The 24,928-nt window shown below is 42.0% G+C and overlaps 1 protein-coding gene across 1 annotated transcript in view; it reads left to right on the top strand.

The window, feature by feature from the left end:
• STAC (SH3 and cysteine rich domain) overlaps positions 1-24,928 on the top strand; it is a 423,240-nt gene that overhangs the window by 279,236 nt on the left and 119,076 nt on the right. Inside the window, exons 3-5 of the mRNA XM_073630594.1 lie at positions 3,914-4,014; positions 8,221-8,302; positions 22,315-22,430. Of these exons, the coding sequence (XP_073486695.1) occupies positions 3,914-4,014; positions 8,221-8,302; positions 22,315-22,430 (299 nt within the window). The remainder of the gene's footprint in view (positions 1-3,913; positions 4,015-8,220; positions 8,303-22,314; positions 22,431-24,928) is intronic.

The following is a 24,928-nucleotide window of genomic DNA, read 5'->3' as shown; positions in this document are numbered from 1 at the left end:
AACTCTGCTTTAAACCCTTCCGGATCGCCCACAGGATATATACATAATTACTTTGATGTTATGTACTGTTATAATGGTAGCAGCTGCCATAACCCTGGTATTTTTTTATACTGTGGGCAATTCTCCACAGAGGTGCTTTTAAGTGTTATTGTGAGCTCTGGGGTCTTTTGGCCCCAGATCTCACAATAAAGAGGCCCTGGCATGCTTATTTCTATTATAAGAGATGTTTATATTCCTTGTAATAGGAATAAAAGTGATAATGTTTTTTTTTTTAAAGTGACAGTGTAAAAAAAAGATTTAAAGCGCCCCGTCCCTCTGAGCATAGGTAAGTCTCGCCCACATATGTAAATGGTGTTCAAACCACACATGTGTGGTATTGCCATGATCATGAGAGCAAGAGCAATAATTCTAGCACTAGACCACCTCTGTAACTCTAAATAGGTAACCTGTAAAAAAATTTAAAGCGTCGCCTATGGAGATTTTTAAGTACTGTTTGTCGCCATTCCACGAGCGTGTGCAATTTTAAAGCATGACATGTTAGGTATCTATTTACTCTGCATAACATCATCTTTCACATTGTACAAAAAATTTGGCTAACTTTACTGTTTTCTTTTTTTTATTCAAAAAAGTGTATATTTTCTCATAAAATTGTGTTTGTAAGACTGCTGCGCAAATCTGGTGTGACATAAAATATTGCAACAATAGCTATTTTATTCTCTAGGGTCTCTGCTAAAAATATGATTTTAACTTGAAAACACCAAATGTCATAAATAGGCCTGGTCTTTAGGTGGTTTGGGATTATCAGTCTAATGATCAAACAGAGAGTAACTATAGATTGCAGTTTACTAAAAAGATGCCAGGCTAGAGGCAATAATACAAAACAGGTTCAGAATGGCAAAAAACCTGCATATAGTGCTAAAGAATAACAATAAGTATAACAATAATATGAAAAAATATATAAAATAAATAATAATAAATAGTAAATAATAAATAAATAATAATACATAAATAAATAAATAATAATAATATAAAAATAAGTATAACAGTTCAGAACGCAAATCACTACTTGCAATTGTCCTCGTATATAGCATCCCTCACAGTAATGTCCAGGGTAGCTCTGGTAACATGGGTCAACAGCTGGAGGGCAAAAGACGAAGTGCCATTCCCCTGGAACTGGAATACTCTGGTAGCAATTGGGCAGAGACTTCCAACAGTAGCTGGGACTTACAGAGAAGATGTGTGCTATTAGGCTGTGGCCTGACTTCCGACATAGCGATTGTGCCAGTAGAGGATCAGATCACTTGCACAGCTACATCTGTTTCATCAGGTGTTGCCTCTCTGAGCTCCTGAGGAAGGGAACAAAAGAAACTTATCTTCTCTGGGCATGCTCAGAAACCCAGGGAGTTATGGAAAAAGGAGATAAAGAGCATAAGGAATAGATGGGCACTCCGCTACCCAAGCATTAGAACATTCTTGTAGACAATAGAGTGTACCAACGTTCTGGTAGGCAATAGAGGTAGGGAAAATCTTTCTCCTTTTGTGCTGTATTATCCATGAGAGTACAGACATCTAATGTCATGCATGGCATCATTCTGTGTCAAGTATAAAGTTAAATAACAGGTGTTGGTTGCAGGCAAGGAGGCAAGCTGGGACCTCACATTAGCACATGCATGATAGTGCAAGCTGAGACAAGCTTCTAACTTCAACTGGCCAGTGCAACTTCCCTCTTTGATTGCTATTACTAGCTTTGTTTAAACCCAAGGCAATATTTAGCTTAGTACTAAGGACCTTGCAATCTATTTAACAAGTAATATTTATCAGTAGAATGGGCTTAGTAGCACTCATTGAAAAAATACATTGTGTTTACATACTGTTGAAAATTTACACCAAACTTGGATGAAAACATCAGTCAAAGTGGAAAGTATATTGTTTTCCTTTTTTTGGATGCATCCAGCTGACATCCTGCTATGCAGAAGTAACTGAAGGCTAGAAATTCAGATTGAGATACTTTTTAAAAATACATTTACAAGTGTTTGCATTAGGAGTCCTTTACACTTTTTTACACCAAAACTTTAAAACAAACCTGTACTTTTGTCAGGAAAAAGCAACAGTTTACTTTAATCTCACCATCCCCAGCAGCTCATTTCCTTCACTCCCCCATCACTCAATTCAGCTTGGAAGCCAACATAATTTCTGTTTCAATGTAACTGCTCTGAGTCAATCGGGAAAGTAAGTGGTTAAAAGCAACTTTTCCATCACCTGTCAGGATACCAGAGGTCCAGGCTCCAGGCTTTTTATCCTCCTCCTTGGCCACTCCAAACCCTGGTTTAGTGTGCTTTAATCTATTGAATAAATGTAAGCAGGAAAACATACGGATTGTTCATCTATTGGATACTGTACTCATAAGCAGAACGCTCCTCACTGAATTTAATCATGTGGTATTTATTCACGCATGTATATAGATACGCATACCATTCACAACTAAAAACACACTTTGGTTGTCTTTAGGGGTGTGTCTCTTGGAGCAACTGCTTGGGGTTGAGTTTATACTTATACATTGGCCAATTTTTTATCTTGTGTGGTTTTTCTTCTATTTATTTTTGTTTTTTTGATATAATAAAAGTATTAATGCATATATATTGTGCCAAGTAGTCCTTCAAGTCCCTCCATCCTTGGATCTTGTAATATAATTTTCATATAAAGTGGCTGAGCCTCAGCCAGGTTTTTTTTTCTTCTAGATTTCACAATTGATTCACATCCTCTTGTTGACTAGATAAATTACCTAAGTTGTGGTTCACAGCTGTTTTTTTTTTTTTTTTTTTTCTGGAAGAAACACATACACAAGGTTGGTATAATGTTAAGGCACTTGACCATCTGATGATTGAGATTAAATAAGAAGGCATGCATCTTCATGCTGATACATGAAAGTGCAACACTGAAAATGCTTAAATGCTTACAAATAAAAATAAAATAAAAAAATAGAAAACAAAAAACAAAATATAAAAGATAATAAAGTGTATGATAAAAGTGCAGTGGAATGAAAAGTTCTGGGGGGTGAACCCCTATAGATTAGAGTCTCCGAATGGGTGCTGCAGAGGGAGCGAGGCTGCTTCAGGCGAGGGCTGGGGGAGCCGATTACTGTGGGAAAAAGAAAGGCAACGAGAGGAGAGAGAAGCGCCAAGCCAATCCTTAAGCAGCATGCAGTTTATTCAGTATATTCAGTAAAAACACACTTAACTTGCGTGAACAGTATGGGGTGCACTTACAGAGTGCTATAGTGCTTTCTTCCCCCAATGGTGGGAGTTTTTTTTTTTTTTTCTCTCTTTATGTTACTTGTATTAACTGGATAATATTGAAAAATATTAGAATAGACCTGGAGGATACATTTTAAACTTTTTGCTGACAAAGGTGCAAGTTAGCTGTAAGGTAATCTAATTGAGAAGGTAAAAACAAAGAGTAATTTATTAAACTTTTTTGTTATCGTAAACACTATTTTTAAAAGGTTCTTGATTATTGCTGTTATTAGCACTGACACAACCACTGGCACAACCATTGCATTTGTAAAATGATGGTGTATTGTTAAAATGCATCATTTTATAAGACTATGGTATTCCAAAGGAAATCCTCCAAAAAATATAACAGAACAGTGTAGAAATACATATAGAAGTTTTGTATTTATGTTGTAATACATTGTCTAGGTCTGTATTCTCACAGAATGTACTGTGGAATAAATTAATGTGATGTAAACACCACCTACAGCTAGGTATCTTGAAGAATGCAGAATAGCTGGAATAGTCATAAATCCAGTTTAAAAATCTAGGTATACTTAGCGGGTCATGTTTTCTGAAAGATAACTTGTCAGTTGCATGGAAACTATTGATTTGGGCTAATTAAATTCTGTGTTCATTGACAGGGACTAATACAAAGCATGGCCTGCGATGCAAAGCTTGTAAAATGAGCATTCATCACAAGTGCACGGAGACCATCGCTTCTCAGCGCTGTATGGGAAAACTGGTAAGTAAATACATGAACCTTGAGGCTGCCCTCGATTAAATGTTAAAATACATCACTTTTTTATATTGTTATCTTTGTAGAAAACATAAAAGGGCTATACGTTTTGTTCATAAATGTAGTAACATTATAACAAAAAAAAGAAAGCAGTGTTTATTTAAAAAATGTCTCAAAACAAAAGGAGTTGTTACTATACTAAACACAACAGATGTTATTACATGCAGTCAATACTTTAAAAAAAGCTACTGGCTTTATCCCAGCAATTGTATATTAGCTCAAAAAATAAGTCATTTTTGGGGAACAATATGAAAAAGCGTCTTTATGCTGAAAATTTACTTTTAAGAAATTTAAGGGATACTGTACATAAAAAAGGTAATTAAAATAATGGTTCCACTGTGATAGCTAAAGGTGCTGCCTAATGCTGGAAAAATAGTTTCATACATGTAGATGCTCAGAACTGAAATTATAGAAAGTGTTAACACTTTGTTGTGCTGGATTACTTGTGTTTTATATAAAAAAATGAAATGCACATGTTAGCATTCAATCTAACTAGAACATTATAACAAGAGAAGTATGACCAAAGCTTCTTTTGTCATACTTCTCCTCTGGGTCACAGGAGTGCACTTACTTTTGCACTAGTGTGACCCAGAGTCAGCCGACAGCCAAGCCACTCCAGGCTCTGGAAGGAGCCCGACCATATTGTCAGGATCTGCCAAGCTGCCTGATTGACAGCTGAATCCAGTGCGTGGATGAGAGCTAAAGCTATCTGCTCCTGCCCCCTCATCCAGCCGGCGCTCCAATGAGCTCAGAGCCACTTTAGAACTGAAGGTCAACGGTCATGTGATTACTCAGTTCTTAGGCCTAGAGACAGCAGGGGACAGCTTCAGCATCAGACCAATGCTGCAGCATGGAGATGACTATGTACGTTTGTTTTTTTATTTACCCCAAACTTTTCCTTTAATGCAGTTTAAAAATATTACACATTGCTACTCAGTATAATCAAACATATGATGTTAATGTTAATTTTACTCTGTCTTGACCCTGTGACTTGACAGACTTTAAAAAGATGGATCAGTATTCCATATGCAATATGTTGAAGCAGCATCATCTTCGGGGGGGTTGATTTACTAAAACTGGGGAGTGCAAAATGTGGTGCAGCTCTGCATAGAAACCAGTCAGCTTCCAGGTTTATTTTGGCAAACCTTAAAGTGGTAGTAAACTCTGAATTATTATTTTAACCTACAGGTAAGCTTATAAGGTAAGCTTATAATAAAGCTTACCTGAAGGTTAAATGAGGATCTCCTAAACATGCACCTTTTAGGAGATATGCTAGGGAGCAGCAGCCAGTGACATAATTGGCACATGCACTATGAAGAAACGGCATGCCCATGCCATTCCTTCAGAGCCCTGTGCCGTAAGCAGTGACTCACATGCATTCGGGCTCAGCCATTCAAGCAGCTGCAGCCCGCAAACCTGAAAGGAAGCTTGGGTAAAGATGGAAGCCTCTGCAGTGGTGACAGAGCAGCACTGGGGGCTTTGTTCCAAGGTAAGTCTTTCATATTGTGCTTTCTTTGGAACCTTTACTACCACTGTAGTTGAACAACCTGAAGTTAGAAGCTGATTGGTCACCATTCACAGTTGTAGATTTTGCACTCTCCTGTTTTAGTAAATCAAACCCTGTAGTTGTTGTCCTTATCAAAATTGACAAGCTGAGAAGCATGTGTAGTTTTTCACCATAACCCTGCTATGACTGTCACAATTTTCTGTTTGTAATTGTGCATGTCCACTTCCAAAACCATTTTCACTGAGGACAATGAATCCACCCAAATCTGATGGTTCTTCACCAATATGTACAGTGACACTTGGTAAAGTGGTGCCATATATGGGTACTTTTAACACTTGGTGCCCTGAAAAAAGTGGTGCCAGCAATGGCCACATCTGATTGTGCATGTCCATTGCCAAAAATCAAAGGGCCAAAAGCATTTAGAGGACAGGATATAAATGCCTGTAATTATTTTTCAGTAGTGCCATTCCCACTTAGGGGTCAGTTCACTAAGAGTTAAATAACAGCTAATCTTATGCAGTAAAATACCGCATGTGGTAACAATTGTGCCAGTGTTCAATTTACTAAGAATTTGTAGTTAAATACCGAATTCAGTATTTGTTCGATTTAGCGGTAATTACCGCATTAGTTAATGTGGTAATTTACCTCATTGAGCTGGTTGCTAAGGCACGGGCAGGGAGGCCGGCCACTGCGCCCTTAACAACCTATGACTCATCAGCTATCAGGGGGATTCCCCGCTGACAGCTGATTGTAAAAAAAAAAGCAGACAATTAAAAAGTATGGAAAAAAACAGCCAAACGACCAAAAAAAAAAACCCATACCAGACCCTTATCCAGGCATGCAGCCCAGCAGGTCAGGAAAGGGGAGGAGGCGCAAGTGCAATATAGGGGGTGGGCCGAGCCCCCCTGCCCCAAAGCACCTTGTCCCCATGTTGATGGGAACAAGGGCCTCATCTCCACAACTGTGCCTGGTGGTTGTGGGGGTCTGCGGGCAGGAGGCTAATCAGAATCTGGAATGAGAATGTGAATGAGTATCGGGTATATCGTACCTCTACCCATTCACCAAAAAAGTGTCACAAGGTAATAAAAACACACAGACAGTTTTTGAGAATTCTTTTATTAAAAAATAAAAAGATGGTGTCTCGCGATGTAAGCCTGCTGTCAATCACGCCGCCTGCCACCCACCGAACCCAAAAAAGAAAAAAACTTCTCCAGCCGTCAGTGAAGGCTGGCTGCCTACTGCAGGCTCTGCCATCTGACACTTCTTATCTAGGTAATGGCAGGGGCCACTTGGTTACAGCACCTGGTGACCCTGCCTCTTTGTGACATCAGGGACCGGTGCATGCTGGGTCGGTATGAACTGGGGGGGACCCCACGACCCCCAGGCTGTTTTCTTGACAAATACCACACGTGATACCGCCAGCAAAACCCTGGTGGTAATTATTGCATGCTTTTTAACACTGTTGTCGGTTTGTGAATTGGACTTAAGAGCTTTTTATGTTGTTTTTATCGGTTTATTTATTTATTTATTTTTGTAAATACTGCATAATCATTATTTTCTTTGTGAATTGGATTTAGTTTACCACATGCGATAATTTATGCAAATGAGTAACATGATACCCTTGTCGCATACGGTAAACGTTAGTGAATTGCCCCCCAATGTGTTTACCTGAGTTAAAGCGGAGTTCCACCCAGAAATGAAACTTCCACTTATAGGATTCCCCCCCCCTCCAGTGTCACATTTGGCACCTTTCAGGGGGGAGGGGGAACAGATACCTGTCAAATCCAGCTTTCTGCTCCCACTTCCGGGCATGGATCGCTGCGGACTACGCCATGTCCGATCCCCCCCCCTCGCTGTCTTCTGGGAGACACACAGGTCCCAGAAGACAGCAGGTACCATTCAGAACACGCAGCACGACTCGCGCTTGCGCAGTAGGGAACCAGGAGTAAAGCCGAAAGTCTTCACTTTCTGGTTCCCTTACCAGAAATAGCGACGGCTGCACCGTGCCGACATTGTGGGCTCCCTGGACAGGTGAGTTTCCATATATTAAAAGTCAACAGCTACAGTATTTGTGATGACTTTTAATTTTTTTTTCCCCGCTTTAAGGTGTAGTTAATTTTGACAGCATTTAGAGAAAATAAAATTGTGTGCGTCTAACATTTGATTAGAAACTCAAAACGTGTTCTGGCTAAACCTGCTTTAAAGCAGAAATTTTAAAATGCAAGGAAAGTGATCTTCGAAACACAAAAGTAATTTATACTTCCCAGATAACTTCTTCTGTTTTTAGAAAAGCTAAATTCGGGATGCCAGTGTAAATCAGCCCTACTACATTGTAGGTAAAGGATCTTGCAACTTATATTGTGCACCTGAATCTTCCACAGTGATGCATACAGTGGCTGCATGCCACATGGAACTGGATGCTTGGCTGTGTGTGGTTTCACTCAATAACAAGATGTTCTTATTAACATGTTTATTGAGTTATTTCCTTTTTTTCCTGGTTCACACTGTAAAATGAATATTTACCTTGTAATAATATTTTTATTAATATTATGTTATATGTACTTTGGTGTAAGTAGTATGTGTGTGATAGATAACTGACCTTTATTTTACTTGCTTTCTTTTTTTCCATTAATGGCACTATGTAGCCAAAAGGTTTTCGACGTTACTATAGTTCTCCTTTACTTATTCATGAACAGTTTGGATGCATCAAAGAAGTAATGCCTATTGGTAAGTATTAATATAATCTACAATAAAAACTTTTGTTTTACATAATAAATCGCCAGTTCCAAACAATGGCATTCAGGATTTCTTTTGTAGTATATTTTTAGAACAAATAGTTTTTTTCTATGAACTGAATATGTTTATGCAACACACACAGAAAAGTACATCAGTACATGCAACTTGCTGAAGTACAAAGTACAGGTAGGGAGATTAAAGAGCTCCTTGGGAAATCTAGCTTAAAAAAGCATCTACAAGGGGAAAAGACTTTAGTGAGTACCATTTTCACTGCTGTTTCTTCAATAAATCTCTGGTTTCCTTTACTGCAAAAGTGGACTCTGGTTTTTCTGTGTTGTGTTGTGTTGTTTATATTGAGCTGAGCATAGCTGTGAAGTCAGACCACTTTTAAGGGGTGGGTGCATGCTGTTTCCCCTAGCAACAGCAGTCTTTTTTTATGACCTTTACTTGAATGCCAACAGTTAAGAAATGTATTAACTCAGATGTTGTTTCATCTGTTGGAGAGGGTTATTTGCAGTCATTGTGCTATAGCAAATGCATATAGAATGGATATTATTTGTGTTTAACATAAACACGTTTAAAAGGCATGTTTTTGTGTAAAATGTTTTCTGAAAAATTCACATGTGTAAAATACAATCTTAAAAATTATATATTAAATAGAAAATATTTAAATTAAAAAGCTAGACCAGTGTACTATCATTGTGAACAAAAAATGCAAACTATTCTGCATGAATAAGTTCTAAAATGTGCTTTGAGCATTAGTGAGTAAGGGTTCATGCTCAAGGGTGTATTTTTTTTGCAGGATCTTGCTGGTAGCAAATTGTCCATACACTGTAAGCATGTAACATTTGTGCTGTTATGAGATAATTGTATTGAATGGGATATCATTCTAATTTGTGTCTGATTCATAACTCAATTACAAATGCTTTTGTACTTGCAATTACCTAAAATTTTACTGCATACTAGTTTCCAGTTTATTTAAAGCTATAACCACCAATAGTAAGTGGTTATATGTGGTATGTCCTGTTCTGTGCATAGTGCCCCTCTTCCCCCCACTCACTGTACCTAAGGCAGCTGCTTACTAATAGGATTTGTCTGAGCTTTGTTGCTTATTTACATTTGTAATTTAACGTACATCAAGCTCAACCTCTCACAAATTCCAACAATTCCAATCTTGCCTCTCAAAAAAATTCTTATTAGGCCTAACTATAGCCATAACAGTGGCCTAACTGTAGTCATAGCAGTCTATGCCATGGGTTAAAAGAAGGGGTCCATTAGGGAGGGTGTGTGTGTGTGTACGCACAGATATTACAGATTCAGTACTGTGTGTACTGGGTTAAGTGTTGGAGAGGTTGTAGTTGTCTTTGATCCCTGTGAATTATTAAGTAAGGAGAGTTCACCTAAATATTGACAAGACAGCTGAGGTCTGTAGTCCTGCAAAAAAAGCAACAATTTATCCGCTTCTGGGCCGCCCCATGTACATTTACTGCGGCAGGGTGGCCTGGGTGCACAAAATCACGTACCTGTACGTGATTTCGTGCACACGGCTTAGGGGGCACGTGCACACTGCCGATGCACCGTTTCCACTGAGATTGGACACAGCAGGAGCCAATTAGCGGGTGCGATGGCCACAGCGACCCACCAACCATTCACAGGAGAGATGGAGCAGTGGTGACCTGATGTAAACAAGGCACACCACTGCTCTGTCAGGGAGGAAAAGAGAGAGATCGTGTTTCAGCTAAGCTGATGCACAATCTCTCTTTTCCTCCAGTGAATATACTCCCCCTGCAGTTAGAAACACCTCCCAGGGAACACATTTAACTCCTTGATCACCCTTGTAGCTAACCCCTTCCCTGCCAGTGTCATTTATGCAAGGATCAGTGCATTTTTTTAGCACTGATCACTGTATTGGTGTCACTGGTCCACAAAAAGCGTCACTTAGATTTAGATTTGTCCGCCGCAATGCCGCAGTCCTGCTAAAAATCGCAGATCACCGCTAATTATCAATTAAAAACAATTAAAAAAAATAAAAGTCCCTAATTGAATCCCCTATTTTGTAGACGCTATAACTTTTGTGCAAACCAATCAATATAAGCTTATTAGGATTTTTTTTACCAAATATATGGTAAATATGGTAAATATATAAATCGCAGGTGATTAAATACAACCAAAAGAAAGCTCTGTTTATGAGAAAAAAAGTACATAAATTTTATTTGGTTACAACGTCGCACAAGCACACACTTGTCAGTTAAAGCGACGCATTGCCATATCGCAAAAAATGAACAGGTCAGGAAGTGGATAAAGTGGTTAAAGAAGTTTGTATTAGGGTTATAGGTTTATTGTATGCAGGACCCCTAACAATTATGTCATAATATAAAATAACATTAGGTTTATTATAATTATTGCTACTACTATTTTCTTTACTGACTACAAAACTGCAATGTTTAACATTCAGCATTTCGCTGTGGTGGAGGAAGGGGTGAGAGCAGGGCAGCCATCAGAAATTTTGGTGCCCCTTACACAGCTTTAGGCCTGAGCCCCCCTCGGGGCCTGACCACCAAAATTCCCCAGTGCCCGCCCACTGGCTGTCCCACCAAATCCGCCCACTGGCCATCCCACTGAGTCCTTTGGTACATCCACTTATATTTTAACACTCTTACAACTTAATATATGAAAAGTGTATTACATTGGCGTGGCATGGATGCATTGTGGAGAGGGATGGATGGTGCTGGGTGGGGATGGGGTTGCATTGTGGAGATGGATGGATGGTGCTGGGAGGGGATTAGGTTGCATTGTGGAGATGGATGGATGGTGCTGGGTGGGGATGGAGATGCATTGTGGAGAGGGATGGATGGATGGAGCTGGGTGGGGATGCATTGTGGAGATGGATGGATGGTGCTGGGTGAGGATGCATTGTGGAGATGGATGGATGGATGGTGCTGGGTGAGGATGGGGATGCATTGCGAAGATGGATGGTGCTGGGTGGGGATGGGGTTGCATTGTGGAGAGGGATGGATGGATGGTGCTGGGTGGGGATGGGGTTGCATTGTGGAGAGGGATGGATGGATGGTGCTGGGTGGGGATGGGGATGCATTGTGGAGAGGGATGGATGGATGGTGCTGGGTGAGGATGGCAAAGCACTGTGAAGAGGGAGGGATGGATGGTGCTGGGTGGGGATGAAAATGATTGAATTGCATTGTGAAAATGGATGAGGATGACTCTGGGTGGGGATGAGATACATAGTGAAGAGGCTCTCCAGAATGTAACTCTCCTCCACCCAGAGTCATCCTCATCCATTTTCCACAATGCAACTCAATCATGCCAGCTTGTTAGCCTCGGCCCTCAGGTGTCCCATCCAAGGAGAGGGAGATTACATAAAATCCAAATATACAGAGGCAGTACAGGGGACACAGCAGCACGCACACACAACTTTTGTGACTTTCACTCCATGCTGCTCTCTGGAATCTATCTGCAATGCATGCACCTGATAGGGCTTGGTCAACACGCCGACGAGCTGACCACACCCCCTAACCTTGTCCCGGCTAATCATGGTGTAATCTAACCTAGCAGCAGCAGCCAGCTCCGTAGGGAAGGAAGAGGAGCTAGTGCTGGCCTCGATCACCTGCTGAGGGGGGTTGCTGGTTAGAAAGGCGTTGGCCGGCGGAGGCTCGGGCTTGATCTAAGTAATACTTTCTCCACTTCTTCTGTACAGGGGGGTTCTAGTGAAAGGAGGCCTCTTTCTGGGCGCCGCAGTGGTGCAGTTGATAGATTTCATGTGCTGATGTGCTGTAGGTGGAGCGGTCCCTGGCCAGCCGAGCCCCTTGGGACACTTGGGCCCCTTACTTCAAAACTGCCTGTACCCCCCTGATGGCGACCCTGGGTAAGAGGGTTTAGAATTTTCTTCAAGGCTTTGAGATCCTATACTCCTAAAAACATTAGTTAAAACTCAAAAACGATTGGTGACCAGTAGGGATGAGCTTTGAGTTCAAATCGAACCCATGTTCGACTCAAACATTGCGTGTTCGACCGTTCGTCGAATTGCGAACGATATGGGCCATTCGCGCCAAATTCGAGTGGCGCGTCACGGCCCATAATTCACTGTGCATCGCTGTGCATTGCTGGCTGATGATTGGCCAAGCATGTACTATGACCCGCATGCTTGGCCAATCACAGCACCTTGTGTACAGAGAGCCGTAATTGGCCAAAGCCAGGGTGACTTTGTCCAATTATGGCTCAGGGGGTTTAGTACATGCCTCACACTATATAAGGCCACCTGCGTGGCGGCCTTGTGTAGTGTGTTGCGGCAGCGGAGAGAGATAGGTAGACAGAGACAGTGTCATTTGATTTAAGTTAGATAGAGTAGGCAGGTCGAGTCAGTTAGCTGCACTTACAGTGTATTGTGTATATATATGCATCCCAGGTGTTATATATATATATATATATATATATATATATATATATATATATATATATATATATACACACTGTATTCAGTTTAGCTAGATCCATTCCTGTTATTCTCTTCCTAATATACTGACAGGCAGGCAGGTGCTTTTACAGTATTTACAGTTAGTGTACTGTGTACCCTGCACAGTTGCACCTACAGTATAGCTACCTGAAGACAAGTCCTTGTGTTCTTCTTCTGATCCTATTAATAGCACAGGCAGGATCTTGAAGTATTTACAGTTAGTGTACTGTGTACCCTTCACAGTTGCACCTACAGTATAGCTACCTGAAGACAAGTGCTTGTGTTCTTCTTCTGATCCTATTAATAGCACAGGCAAGCTCTTGAAGCATTTACAGTTAGTGTACTGTGTACCCTGCACAGTTGCACCTATAGCTACCTGAAGACAAGTGCTTGTGTGCTTCTTCTGATCCTGTTAATAGCACAGGCAGGCTCTTGAAGTATTTACAGTTAGTGCACTGTGTACCCTGCACAGTTGCACCTACAGTATAGCTACCTGAAGACAAGTGCTTGTGTTCTTCTTCTGATCCTATTAATAGCACAGGCAGGCTCTTGAAGTATTTCCAGTTATTGTACTGTGTACCCTGCACAGTTGCACCTACAGTATAGCTACTTGAAGACAAGTGCTTGTGTTCTTCTTCTGATCCTATTAATAGCACAGGCAGGCTCTTGAAGTATTTACAGTTAGTGTACTGTGTACCCTGCACAGTTGCACCTACAGTATAGCTACTTGAAGACAAGTGTTTGTGTGCTTCTTCTGATCCTATTAATAGCACAGGCAGGCTCTTGTAGTATTTACAGTTAGTTTACTGTGTACCCTGCACAGTTGCACCTACAGTATAGCTACCTGAAGACAAGTGTTTGTGTTCTTCTTCTGATCCTATTAATAGCACAGACAGGCTCTTGAAGTATTTACAGTTAGTGTACTGTGTACCCTGCACAGTTGCACCTACAATATAGCTACCTGAAGACAAGTGCTTGTGTTCTTCTTCTGATCCTATTAATAGCACAGGCAGGCCCTTGAAGTATTTACAGTTAGTGTACTGTGTACCCTGCACAGTTGCACCTATAGCTACCTGAAGTCAAGTCCTTGTGTTCTTCTTCTGATCCTATTAATAGCACAGGCAGGCTCTTGAAGTATTTACAGTTAGTGTACTGTGTACCCTGCACAGTTGCACCTACAGTATAGCTACTTGAAGACAAGTGTTTGTGTGCTTCTTCTGATCCTATTAATATCACAGGCAGGCTCTTGAAGTATTTCCAGTTAGTGTACTGTGTACCCTGCACAGTTGCACCTACAGTATAGCTACCTGAAGACAAGTGTTTGTGTGCTTCTTCTGATGCTATTAATAGCACAGGCAGGCTCTTGAAGTATTTACAGTTGGTGTACTGTGTACCCTGCACAGTTGCACCTACAGTATAGCTACCTGAAGACAAGTGCTTGTGTTCTTCTTCTGATCCTATTAATAGCACAGGCAAGCTCTTGAAGCATTTACAGTTAGTGTACTGTGTACCCTGCACAGTTGCACCTATAGCTACCTGAAGACAAGTGCTTGTGTGCTTCTTCTGATCCTGTTAATAGCACAGGCAGGCTCTTGAAGTATTTACAGTTAGTGCACTGTGTACCCTGCACAGTTGCACCTACAGTATAGCTACCTGAAGACAAGTGCTTGTGTTCTTCTTCTGATCCTATTAATAGCACAGGCAGGCTCTTGAAGTATTTCCAGTTAGTGTACTGTGTACCCTGCACAATTTCACCTACAGTATAGCTACTTGAAGACAAGTGTTTGTGTGCTTCTTCTGATCCTATTAATAGCACAGGCAGGCTCTTGAAGTATTTACAGTTAGTGTACTGTGTACCCTGCACAGTTGCACCTATAGCTACCTGAAGACAAGTGCTTGTGTGCTTCTTCTGATCCTATTAATAGCACAGGCAGGCTCTTGAAGTATTTACAGTTAGTTTACTGTGTACCCTGCACAGTTGCACCTATAGCTACCTTAAGACAAGTGCTTGTGTTCTTCTTCTGATCCTATCAATAGCACAGGCAGGCTCTTGAAGTATTTACAGTTAGTGTACTGTGTACCCTGCACAGTTGCACCTACAGTATAGCTACCTGAAGTCAAGTGCTGGTGTTCTTCTTCTGACCCTTTTAATACCACAGGCAGGCAGCTTGAAGTATTTACAGTTAGTGTACTGTGTACCCTGCACAGTTACACCTATAGCTACCTGAAGACAAGTGCTTGTGTGCTTCTTCTGATCCTAGTAATACCACAGGCAGGCATTCTACTAGCTGCTGTATAATCAGTGTATATATATACATCCCAGTTTTGTGCAGCTACATCTCACTGCAGTGCAGGCCATTAGTATGTCTGGAAGGCCAACAAGGAGAGGCATACAGTCACAAGCCAATAAAAGAGGGCAAGCAGGCTCTGTGTCTAGAGGCAACAGTGCTGGTCATGGACACGGTGCATCCCCATCAGCACTTGGCCGTGGGACACGCTTGTCCTTTTTTTCGGCAGCTGGCCATGTTGAGCCGCAACATGCGGAAGAATTGGTAGAGTGGATGACCAAGCCGTCCTCATCCTCCTCATCCTCCCTCACCCAGGCTCAGGGTACGTTGTCTGGCAAAGCAGCTGCCAACGCGGCCTCTTCCCTCGGCTCAATGGCATCAGTCACTCCATCCCTAGCCCCACCATGTCCTCCTGAGGAGTCCCCCGAACTGTTTGACCACATTGTTGGGTACATGCTCCAGGAGGATGCCCAGCATTTTGAAGGCTCCGATGATGGTACTCAGCTAGAGGAAGGCAGTAGCATGAGCCCACCCAGAGGGGGTGTCCAAGAAGGACAGCAATCTGGCAGTCATGTTCCCCCAGCTGCAGCATGCTGCCAGCTTTGCTCCAGTGATGAGGAGGGAGGGGATGATGAGGTCACTGACTCCACGTGGGTGCCTGATAGGAGAGAGGAGGAGGAGAAGGCACATCACCGAGGCAGGATGCCCTCCAGGGGCCAGCTTGAGGGCAGCACACCGACTGCATCACACTCAGAGCTCCACATGTGCAGGGCACTGCTGTCTCTGCGCGTTATTCCAAAAGTTCTTTGGTGCGGGCCTTTTTTGAGACAAGTGCATCAGATCTCACCACTGCTATTTGCACCATATGTCTCAAGCGTATCTCGTGTGGCCAAATCATCACCCACTTGGGCACCACATGCTTGACCAGACATATGTTGACCTGCCTAGCAGTTTGTTGGCAAGCGTACCTAAAAGACCCACGCCAAAGAACAAAGAGGACCTCTCCTTGCTCCTCATCAGCTGGGATCTCCAACCCCACTATACCTTCAGTTCTCTCTGAGACCTGCACTGAGAGGAATGAAGGTGTAGAATTAGGTGTGTCACAGCCAAGTACTTGCGGGCAATCTGCTATCGGTACACCGACGTCAGATTGTACCAGGCAAATTTCCCTGCCCCAGCTGCTGCATCGCCGAAAGACGTTCGCTCCCAGCCATCCACATGCCCAGCGATTTAATGCTAGCTTGGCTAAATTGCTAGCACTTCAACTGCTGCCTTTTCAATTGGTAGACTGCCCCTTCCGTGAGTTTGTGGAATGTGCGGTTCCTCAGTGGCAGGTTCCCAAACACCACTTTTTCTCACGGAAGGCAATTCCGTCTCTCTACCGGCATGTGGAAGGCAATGTCTTGGCCTCACTGGACAGGGCGGTCAGAGGTAAGATGCATATTACCGCTGACTCATGGTCCAGCAGGCATGGACAGGGACGTTACCTATCTTTCACAGCACATTGGGTGACTCTTCTGGCAGCTGGGAAGGATGCAGGACAAGGTGTAGTAGTGTTGGAGGTTGTTCCACCACCACGCCTCCAAAATGCTACTACTGGTGATTCTGACACACCTCTCTCCTCCACCCCTCCTCTTCTTCTTCCTCCATGGTCTCTTCCTGTGCTTTGTCCTCGGAACCAGCGGTGCTCCGTAGGCGTTCAAGGGGCTACGCAAATACGCAGGCCAAAAGATGCCATGCGGTGCTTGAGCTGGTGTGCTTGGGGGACAGGAGCCACACTGGGGCAGAGATTCTGTCAGCTCTGCAGGGGCAGGCTCAGAGGTGGTTGACGTCATGCCAGCTTCAGCCAGGAATGGTGGTTTGTGACAATGACACTAACCTCCTCTCCGCCCTCCGACAGGGACAACTGACCCATGTGCCCTGTTTGGCTCACGTCCTTAACTTGGTGGTGCAGCGGTTCTTGGGCAGGTACCCGGGCTTACAGGATGTCCTGAGGCAGGCCAGGAAAGTCTGGGTGCATTTCCACCGGTCATATAATGCCATTGCTCGGCTGGCTGACCTCCAAAAGGAATTTAACCTGCTCAAGAACCGCCTAATCTGTGACATGCCCACCAGGTGGAACTCAACGTTGGCCATGCTGCAGTGGCTGTACAAGCAGCAGAGGGCCATCAATGAGTACCTGTGCGACTATGGCACCAGAACAGGGTCAGGGGAGCTTGTTTTATTTCCCCACGCCAGTGGGCTATGATCAGGGATGCATGCACTGTCCTGTCACCATTTGAGGAGGCTACGAGGATGGTGAGCAGTGACAGTGCATGCATCAGTGACACTGTCCCCCTTGTCCACCTGTTGGAGCACACGCTGCATGGAATAATGGACAGGGCACTTGAGGCAGAACAGAGGCAGGAAGAGGACTTCCTCACCTCTCAAGGCCCCCTTTATCCAGACAGTGTTCCTGTGTGCCCGCCGATCACACAGGAAGAGGACGAGGAGGACCCGGTGACCTCGCCCCCTTATGCCGTCACAGTCCCAGCATGCACACGGGCTGTGACGGCATAAGGGGTTGTGGTCACCGCCTATATAAGTCACATAGGAGCGCTCAGAGAGCATTCCAGCTAGAGAGAGCATCGTGTCAACATTGGAAGAAGAGAAGAGGGAGGAAGACAAGAAGGAAGAAGGCAGAAGTCCGGGTCCTCGCTAGCAAAAGAGCGGCAAAAGAGCAGAAGATAGCGGAGGAGCCCGGCAGAAGACCCAGAGAGCGCGGAGAAGAGGTCCAACAACGGGAGAAGAGGCCGGAGACAGCGGAGAAGAACCAGGAAGACCCCCGAAGCCGAAAGAAGACCCCCGAAGCCGGAAGATGACCCCCGGAGCTGTCTAATAAATTACTTTAAAAACCTGTGTAGTGTGTTTTTTTATTGATACTTTTTCCCTAGGTGAATGGGTAGGGGTACCACGTACCCCATACTCATTCACATAGGGTGGGGGTCCGGGATCTGGGGGCCCCCTAATTAAACACCAACACCTAAGGCCCCAATTTCTGCAGAGTATATAGGGCAGGCCCCTACTTCAAACATCCAACTTACAAACGACTCCTACTTGCAAACGGAAGGAGACAACAGGAATCTACCCCTAGGAAAGGAAATTCTCTCCTGTAAGAATTAATATGGGAAAAACATGTCTCTTCTCCACTGATGCTTTATCAACAATCCTTGTTTCACTAAAAACCCCAAATTGTCAAAAAACATTTGTCATTGGGACAGAAAGTGAGGTGAAATCTTCTTAAGAGGTGCGCAGACAGCAAAACAAATGTCACAGGGGTGATAACCCTTCCCTATGTTTTCCAAAAAGCTTAAAATAGATTTTTTGGCTGGAGCTACACTTTAAAAATGTACCAGTTCAAAATTACAAACAAATTCTAACAACAAACCTACAGTCCCTGTCTTGTTTGCACCGCCTGTATACTGCTTTTCAGAGTATATAGGGCCTGGGGGCCCCACGCCTTTCCTTTTTTTAATTTGGGTGCGGGGTTCCCCTTAATATCCATACAAGACCCAAAGGGCCTGGTAATAGACTGGGGGGGGTACCCATGCCGTTTGTCTCACTGATTTTCATCCATATTGCCGGGACCGACATTACATTAAAGCCGCAAGCAGTTTTAAATGACTTTTATTCCTTTAAAAATGTCATTTTGTGCAGGGACTGTTCTAAGCACGGGAAACATGCACTACTTTACAGGCATACTATAGACACCCCCCAGGTACAATATTTAAAGGAATATTTCACTTTTTTTTTCACTTTAAGCATCATTAAAATCACTGCTCCCGAAAAAAAAATTGTTTTTAAAACTTTTTTTTGCATTGATACATGTCCCCTGGGGCAGGACCCGGGTCCCCAAACCCTTTTTAGGACAATACCATGCAAATTAGCCTTCACTTTGGATTTCGAACGTTCGAGTCCCATAGACTTCAATGGGGTTCTAAAGTTCGCGTGAATTTTCGGTCCGTTCGCAGGTTCTGGTGCAAACTGAACCGGGGGGTGTTCGGCTCATCCCTAGTGACCAGCTGAGGACAGAGTAGTTTGCGAGAAAATAAAGATTAAAAGTTAATTTGTTCTCCTTACTGTAAAGAGCCCATTTCTCCACTTTCCTCCATACACAACTAATTTATATATTTTTTTGTACAAACCTTGGAATAAAACGTTCATCTGCCAGATCTTTATGGTTATCTTGGATTTATTTAAACATAATATTTTGATTATTAGTCTTTTTTCCTAAACCAAACAGGACCTGTTTTTCTAACCTTTCATGATAAGTGGGATATCCTTTACCCTTTTCGAATTAATTACAAGTGACTTTTACGAGGATAGCACTATACTTTCATTACATATTTTTACTCTATTTTTATGTCTCTAAATTTCATGTGCTATTGCAGCTGCTGATTTTCACTTAGTGGAGTAGATTAACTTACTGTTAGCCAGTATTTAATGTCCTTCAACATGCCCGGTTTCCCTAAGTGCATCAAATTAAAATTCCATCCCTGGCTCTTATGCTTAATCATAGCTAATATTTTTCTATTTAGCCATATTGAAATCCTTTTATTGAAATTTAGTTGCCATAAGTAAATTATCTACAAGAGTATTTTTTATATTTTCCATTTAGTTGCTAAATCTTTATTTCACAAAATGCGTTTCCAATCTCCACGATTAGCGTTTTAACCTTAGCTGTGTCATTTATGGGAGGCAGGCTATTACAAATTTAAGGTAGTGCATTACATCTGTTATTTCATTGTGCATATTTGCCCTTTTAGATTCCACTCTTTTTTATTCTTTAGACATGCATTCATTCAAATCTGAATTAAGGCAAATGTGACAAACAAACCCTCTTTGTTCTTTCTTTTCTTTATGCGCAACAAAAAAAATCCAAATTAATTATGCTGTTATGGTTGTCACCGGGTCAGGGTTTGTTCATACAAACTATTATAATCTTGGTGCACTGTAAAACAACAGCAGTTTATTATTTTAGTATTATGGCTTATTCAGGCCCCCTAACAATATGATTCACAATTGCAAACATGGTCTCTATTCTGTGGAATCTCCATAGATAGTGAATGGCTTTATATAAAATGTATGGGGAAGTGCTGCCGAGAGGGAAAGAGTGAAAAGAACTTAGATACCTGTAAAGTAGAACTTAGAACGCAACAAAGAAAAATAACATTATGATCATGTCTAATTGTTCTAAGCTTAGCATAAAGGGCAATGTTACTCTAAGGGTATAATACTACTGTTTATTAAAGATATGGCAAAGTGGAAAGGTGGGTGTTGGTTTTGTTAATCACCTCAATACTGGACACTTTAACCTCCTTCCTGCCCAGGCCAATTTTCAGCTTTCAGTGCTGTTGCACTTTAAATGATAATCACTCAGTCATGCAACACTGTACCCATATGAAATTTGTATCGATTTTTCACACAAATAGAGCTTTCTTTTGGTGGTATTTAATCGTCACTGGGTTTTTTATTTTTTGCTCTACAAATTAAAAAAGGATGGAAAGTTTGAAAAAAAATGCACTTTCTTAGTTTCTGTTAAAAGATTTTGCAAATAAGTAATATTTGTAATACATTTTGACCAGAATTTATATACGGCTACATTTCTTTGGTAAAAATAACCCAAATCAGTGAGTGTATATTATTTGGTCTGTGTGAAGTTATAGAGTCTACATGATAGGGCACAAATTAATGAAAATTGATCACACATGATGTACTGATGGCCTATCTAATTTCTTGAGGCCCTAACATGCCAAGACAGTACAAATATCCCCCAAATAACCCATTTTTGAAAAGTAGACCATCCAAGGTATTTAGTAAGAGGCATGGCGAGTTTATTGAAGTTGTCATTTTTTCCCACAACTCTTTGGAAATGAATAAGTTAAATAATATAATGGTGCCATACTTCGATATTTAAAAATCTCCATAGGCTACACTGTATAAGCCTCTCTTGGTTACCAGTTCAGAGTTACGCAGGAGGTCTGGTGCTAGAATGATTGCTCTTGCTCTGACAATCGTGGCTATACCTCACATGTGTGGTAAGATCACTGTGCATGAGACCAACGTGTGCATTCCCTTTTGCACGTGAGCACTTTATACTTTTTATTTATTTATTGGTGGGACACTGGTATAATGAAAGATGTGCACTTGTACACTTTGACAGATGTTGATCGTTCAATGGCGGACACTGACAGATGTTGATGTTGCAATGGAACACTATTGCAGATGTTTTTGTGCATTGGTACAGATGTTGATAGGATACTGTGACACTGTGACAGATGTTTGGTCTACTGGCACAGATGTTGATAGGACACTGTGATAGATGTTTTGTGCACTGGTACAGATGTTGATGGGACACTGTGACAGATGTTTTGTACACTGTACAGATGTTCATGGGGACACTTGGACAGATGTTCATGGGACAAGGACAGTGGTGACAGTGGTGCTTGTTGTACTGTGTGGGGATGGCTGCAGTCTGTGTGATCTGTGACAGCTCTCTACGTAAAATCATCACTTACACAGAGAGCTGTCAGCACAGGCTGCAGCATTCCCCACTCCCCCCCGCACTGAGCTCAGCAGGGAGAACTTACACAGAGTCACGTGCCTCTGTTTACACTGTAAAGGCTTTGATTAGACACAGCCATCACATGATTGGGAGGGCCAATCACAGCGCCCATATCTCGAGCTGTGATGGGCTGTATCCGAGGATCACAGCCATCACAGGATCACGTGGCCACACGTGGGCACCCATTCTAAGCAGCGTTCGGTCATGTTCACTCAGAACGGGGAAGCACCCACCTAGCTGTTTATGTACAGTGACCGGGTGGGAAACGGTTAAGAAAAAATGCTTTTGATGTATAAATAATGTAGATAAAGATCAAATGATGTTTTAGGAACAATTTTAGGTGCAATTCGTGTAGAAATAATATAGTAAAAAAAAAGGGTTACCCTATATGCAAAAGTATATTCAAGTTAGCATTTAGGTCTCTAGCCCGTTTTAACCTTGGTTGAATAAATGTATCATTCTAAAATTAACAAAAAACAGACAATAAGAGAAATCAGCAGTTGTACTTGTTTTTTTCTTTTGTCTATTCAACCTCCACAGTGAGTCATAATATACTCATCACACCAAATCATCATTCTAAGGTAAATGTGCTTTTATACTTGAACAGCAACTGTCTAATTTATTTCAAACTTGTATTTTCCAGCATGTGGAAACAAAGTCGATCCTGTATATGAAGCACTCCGGTTTGGGACTTCTTTGGCACAGAAGACCAAGAAGAGCAGTTCTGGAAGTGGATCTGACTCACCAAATCGGAGCTCTGTAATTCTTTGTTTAAATTAATGTTATTTTTATTACTGCATCATGTCATTCATTATGTTAGTGAGGGTTCTTTTGGAACACAGTCTTTATACACCAGAATTCAGTCGTTTTTGTAGAGCTTCTTGGTATCAGAATATAATCTATATTTTTAGTATGCTAAATCAACTGAATTTATATAAAATCACGATTATTGAAAAAAAAAAGATTTTTGTATTAGTGATTGTTTGTGTTTTGAGCTTTAAATAATAACATACTAGACAAGAACATAAATTCTAGGAGATTGAAAGGTACTTTTTCACTGGCCTGGGCCCTGTACCACCACCCCTGTTTGACCTTTAGTGTGTTTTGTTATTTTTAAGTCAGCCAAACTTAAAATCAATAAGATATCTTCAGAAGAAAGTTGTGTAAAATGTAATTTTAAATTGTGCAATGAGAATCTATATAGTCCCTATGCCCAGCAAAACAGCCTCTGCAGTTATCAGGTGGGTAATCATACCCTATTGTAACTCAGACTTATTTGCAGTGAGTTCCATCAACCACAAAACAATAATGATAATATAATCCAGTTTCACATCTCAACCTGAATGAACCTAATAAAGTAGAACAACATTTATAAGTGCATATGCACTTACAGTTTTCTTTTAGTTCCCTTGCAAAGTCACACAAACACCTGTTAAGCCTGCCAGTGAAGTCCACCTAAGGTAGCTTTCTGTGATGGTGTGGCAACAATGCTGCACTGCTTCTGGATTCAGAGCAGAGCTGCTACTCTCATGCAAGCTGTGCCTGCTTGCACTACAGCAGGGTTAAAAAATGGTGTTTCTGAAGACGTCGCTGATTGATAATGAAATACGTTATGCATGCATCATTTCCTGTTTTACGAATGGAAAGCACACCAGGTCACAGGCGGCTTCCATCTTTGGATTGTTACAGCGGGCCATTTTTCATATAGCATTACTGCATTAGTTGTGCTTCTTTGATATATATATATATATATATATATATATATATATATATATTTTTTTTTTTTTTTTTTTTTTAAACATAATTTTAATAAATACACCTAAGCATTTTACACTATGAGAGGCTGTCTCTACGTTTTTATTACATTTTTGCCCATTAAACTCTGGGAATAACTTTGGGATTACTAAAAGGAGGAGTAAGAACCCTAAGAACCTACAAGCTCTTATGACTTCCCTTGCTGTACAGTAAGGGGTTCGACATCTGGCGAGTGTGGTGTGTCAACATTCAGCACGAGGTGGAACGTTCACCCTGGGAATCAGGCACCAAAAGCACTCAAGATTGCACAGTTTTAAAAAGACTTTTTTGCACTGTCACTTTAATATTTTGGCACAAATGTGAATTTTATGTGAATTGTATGTGTTTAGGTCTATATTTTCCTGGTACTCACAGTACGTTGCTTGTAATTTATTAAAAAACAAATTTGATTTTTTACATGTTATAGCAAGCACTGCCTAAGAATAGCTGTATATTAAAAAAAGGTGTACATCGTTACTGTTGATTCACAAGGCTGTAGATTGTCAATCAGACTTAGGCCCCTTTCACACTTATACAACTTGTCCCACAATTTTGTACTGCAAAATCGTGGGACAAGTCATTCTCCATGATTTTCAGTGACTACCATTCAAATTGGCACGACTTTAAGTCGTGCCGACTTGAAAGTAGTCCCTGCACTACTTTGGCCCAACTTCTATGCGAGTTGTACTCCATAGACCTCAACGTTAAACCCTCAAGTAGCATGCAAATCATACCTGAATAATATAGACACGATTTCAGTATGACTTTGTAAGCACAAGCCTCACGCCATGTACAGTACCTGACCGCGAGATTGTGTTTCTCGCCGACAGGGCTGATCGGGAAAGGAAAACTTTTTTCCTTTCGCGATGAGCGACAGGTAGTGCTGACAGCTGTCTGGTATGAATCATGAGGAGGAACGCCGTGCCAAGTTTTAATGAAAAAAATGGCGTGGGTTCCCCCAGGGGCATACCAGGCCCTTAGGTCTGGTATGGATATTAAGAGGAACCCCCTACGCCAAAAAATCTGCGTGGGGTCCCCCCCAAAATCCATACCAGACCCGTATCCGAGCACGCAGCCCTGCCGGTCAGGTATGGGGGTGGGGACGAGCGAGCACCCCCCCTCCTGAACTGTACCAGGCCGCATGCCCTCAACATGGGGGGTGGGTGCTTTGGGGTAGGGGGGCGCCCTGTGGGCCCCCCACCCCCACCCCAAAGCACCTTGTCCCCACATTGATGAGGACAAGGGCCTCTTCCCGATAACCCTGGCCGTTGGTTGTCAGGGTCTGCGGGCGGGGGGCTTATCGGAATCTGGGAGCCCCCTTTAATAAGGGGGCCCCCAGATCCTGGCCCCCACCCTTTGTGAATGAGTATGGGGTACATTGTACCCCTACCCATTCACCTAGGGAAAAAAGTGTCAATGAAAAAACACACTAGACAGGTTTTTAAAGTAATTTATTGGGCAGC

This window comes from Aquarana catesbeiana, linkage group LG05 (genome assembly GCF_042186555.1).
Source record: "Aquarana catesbeiana isolate 2022-GZ linkage group LG05, ASM4218655v1, whole genome shotgun sequence".
Lineage (NCBI taxonomy): Eukaryota > Metazoa > Chordata > Amphibia > Anura > Ranidae > Aquarana > Aquarana catesbeiana.
The sequence above is the reverse complement of the archived record's forward strand: the minus strand, read 5'-3'. Positions and strand labels throughout refer to the sequence as shown.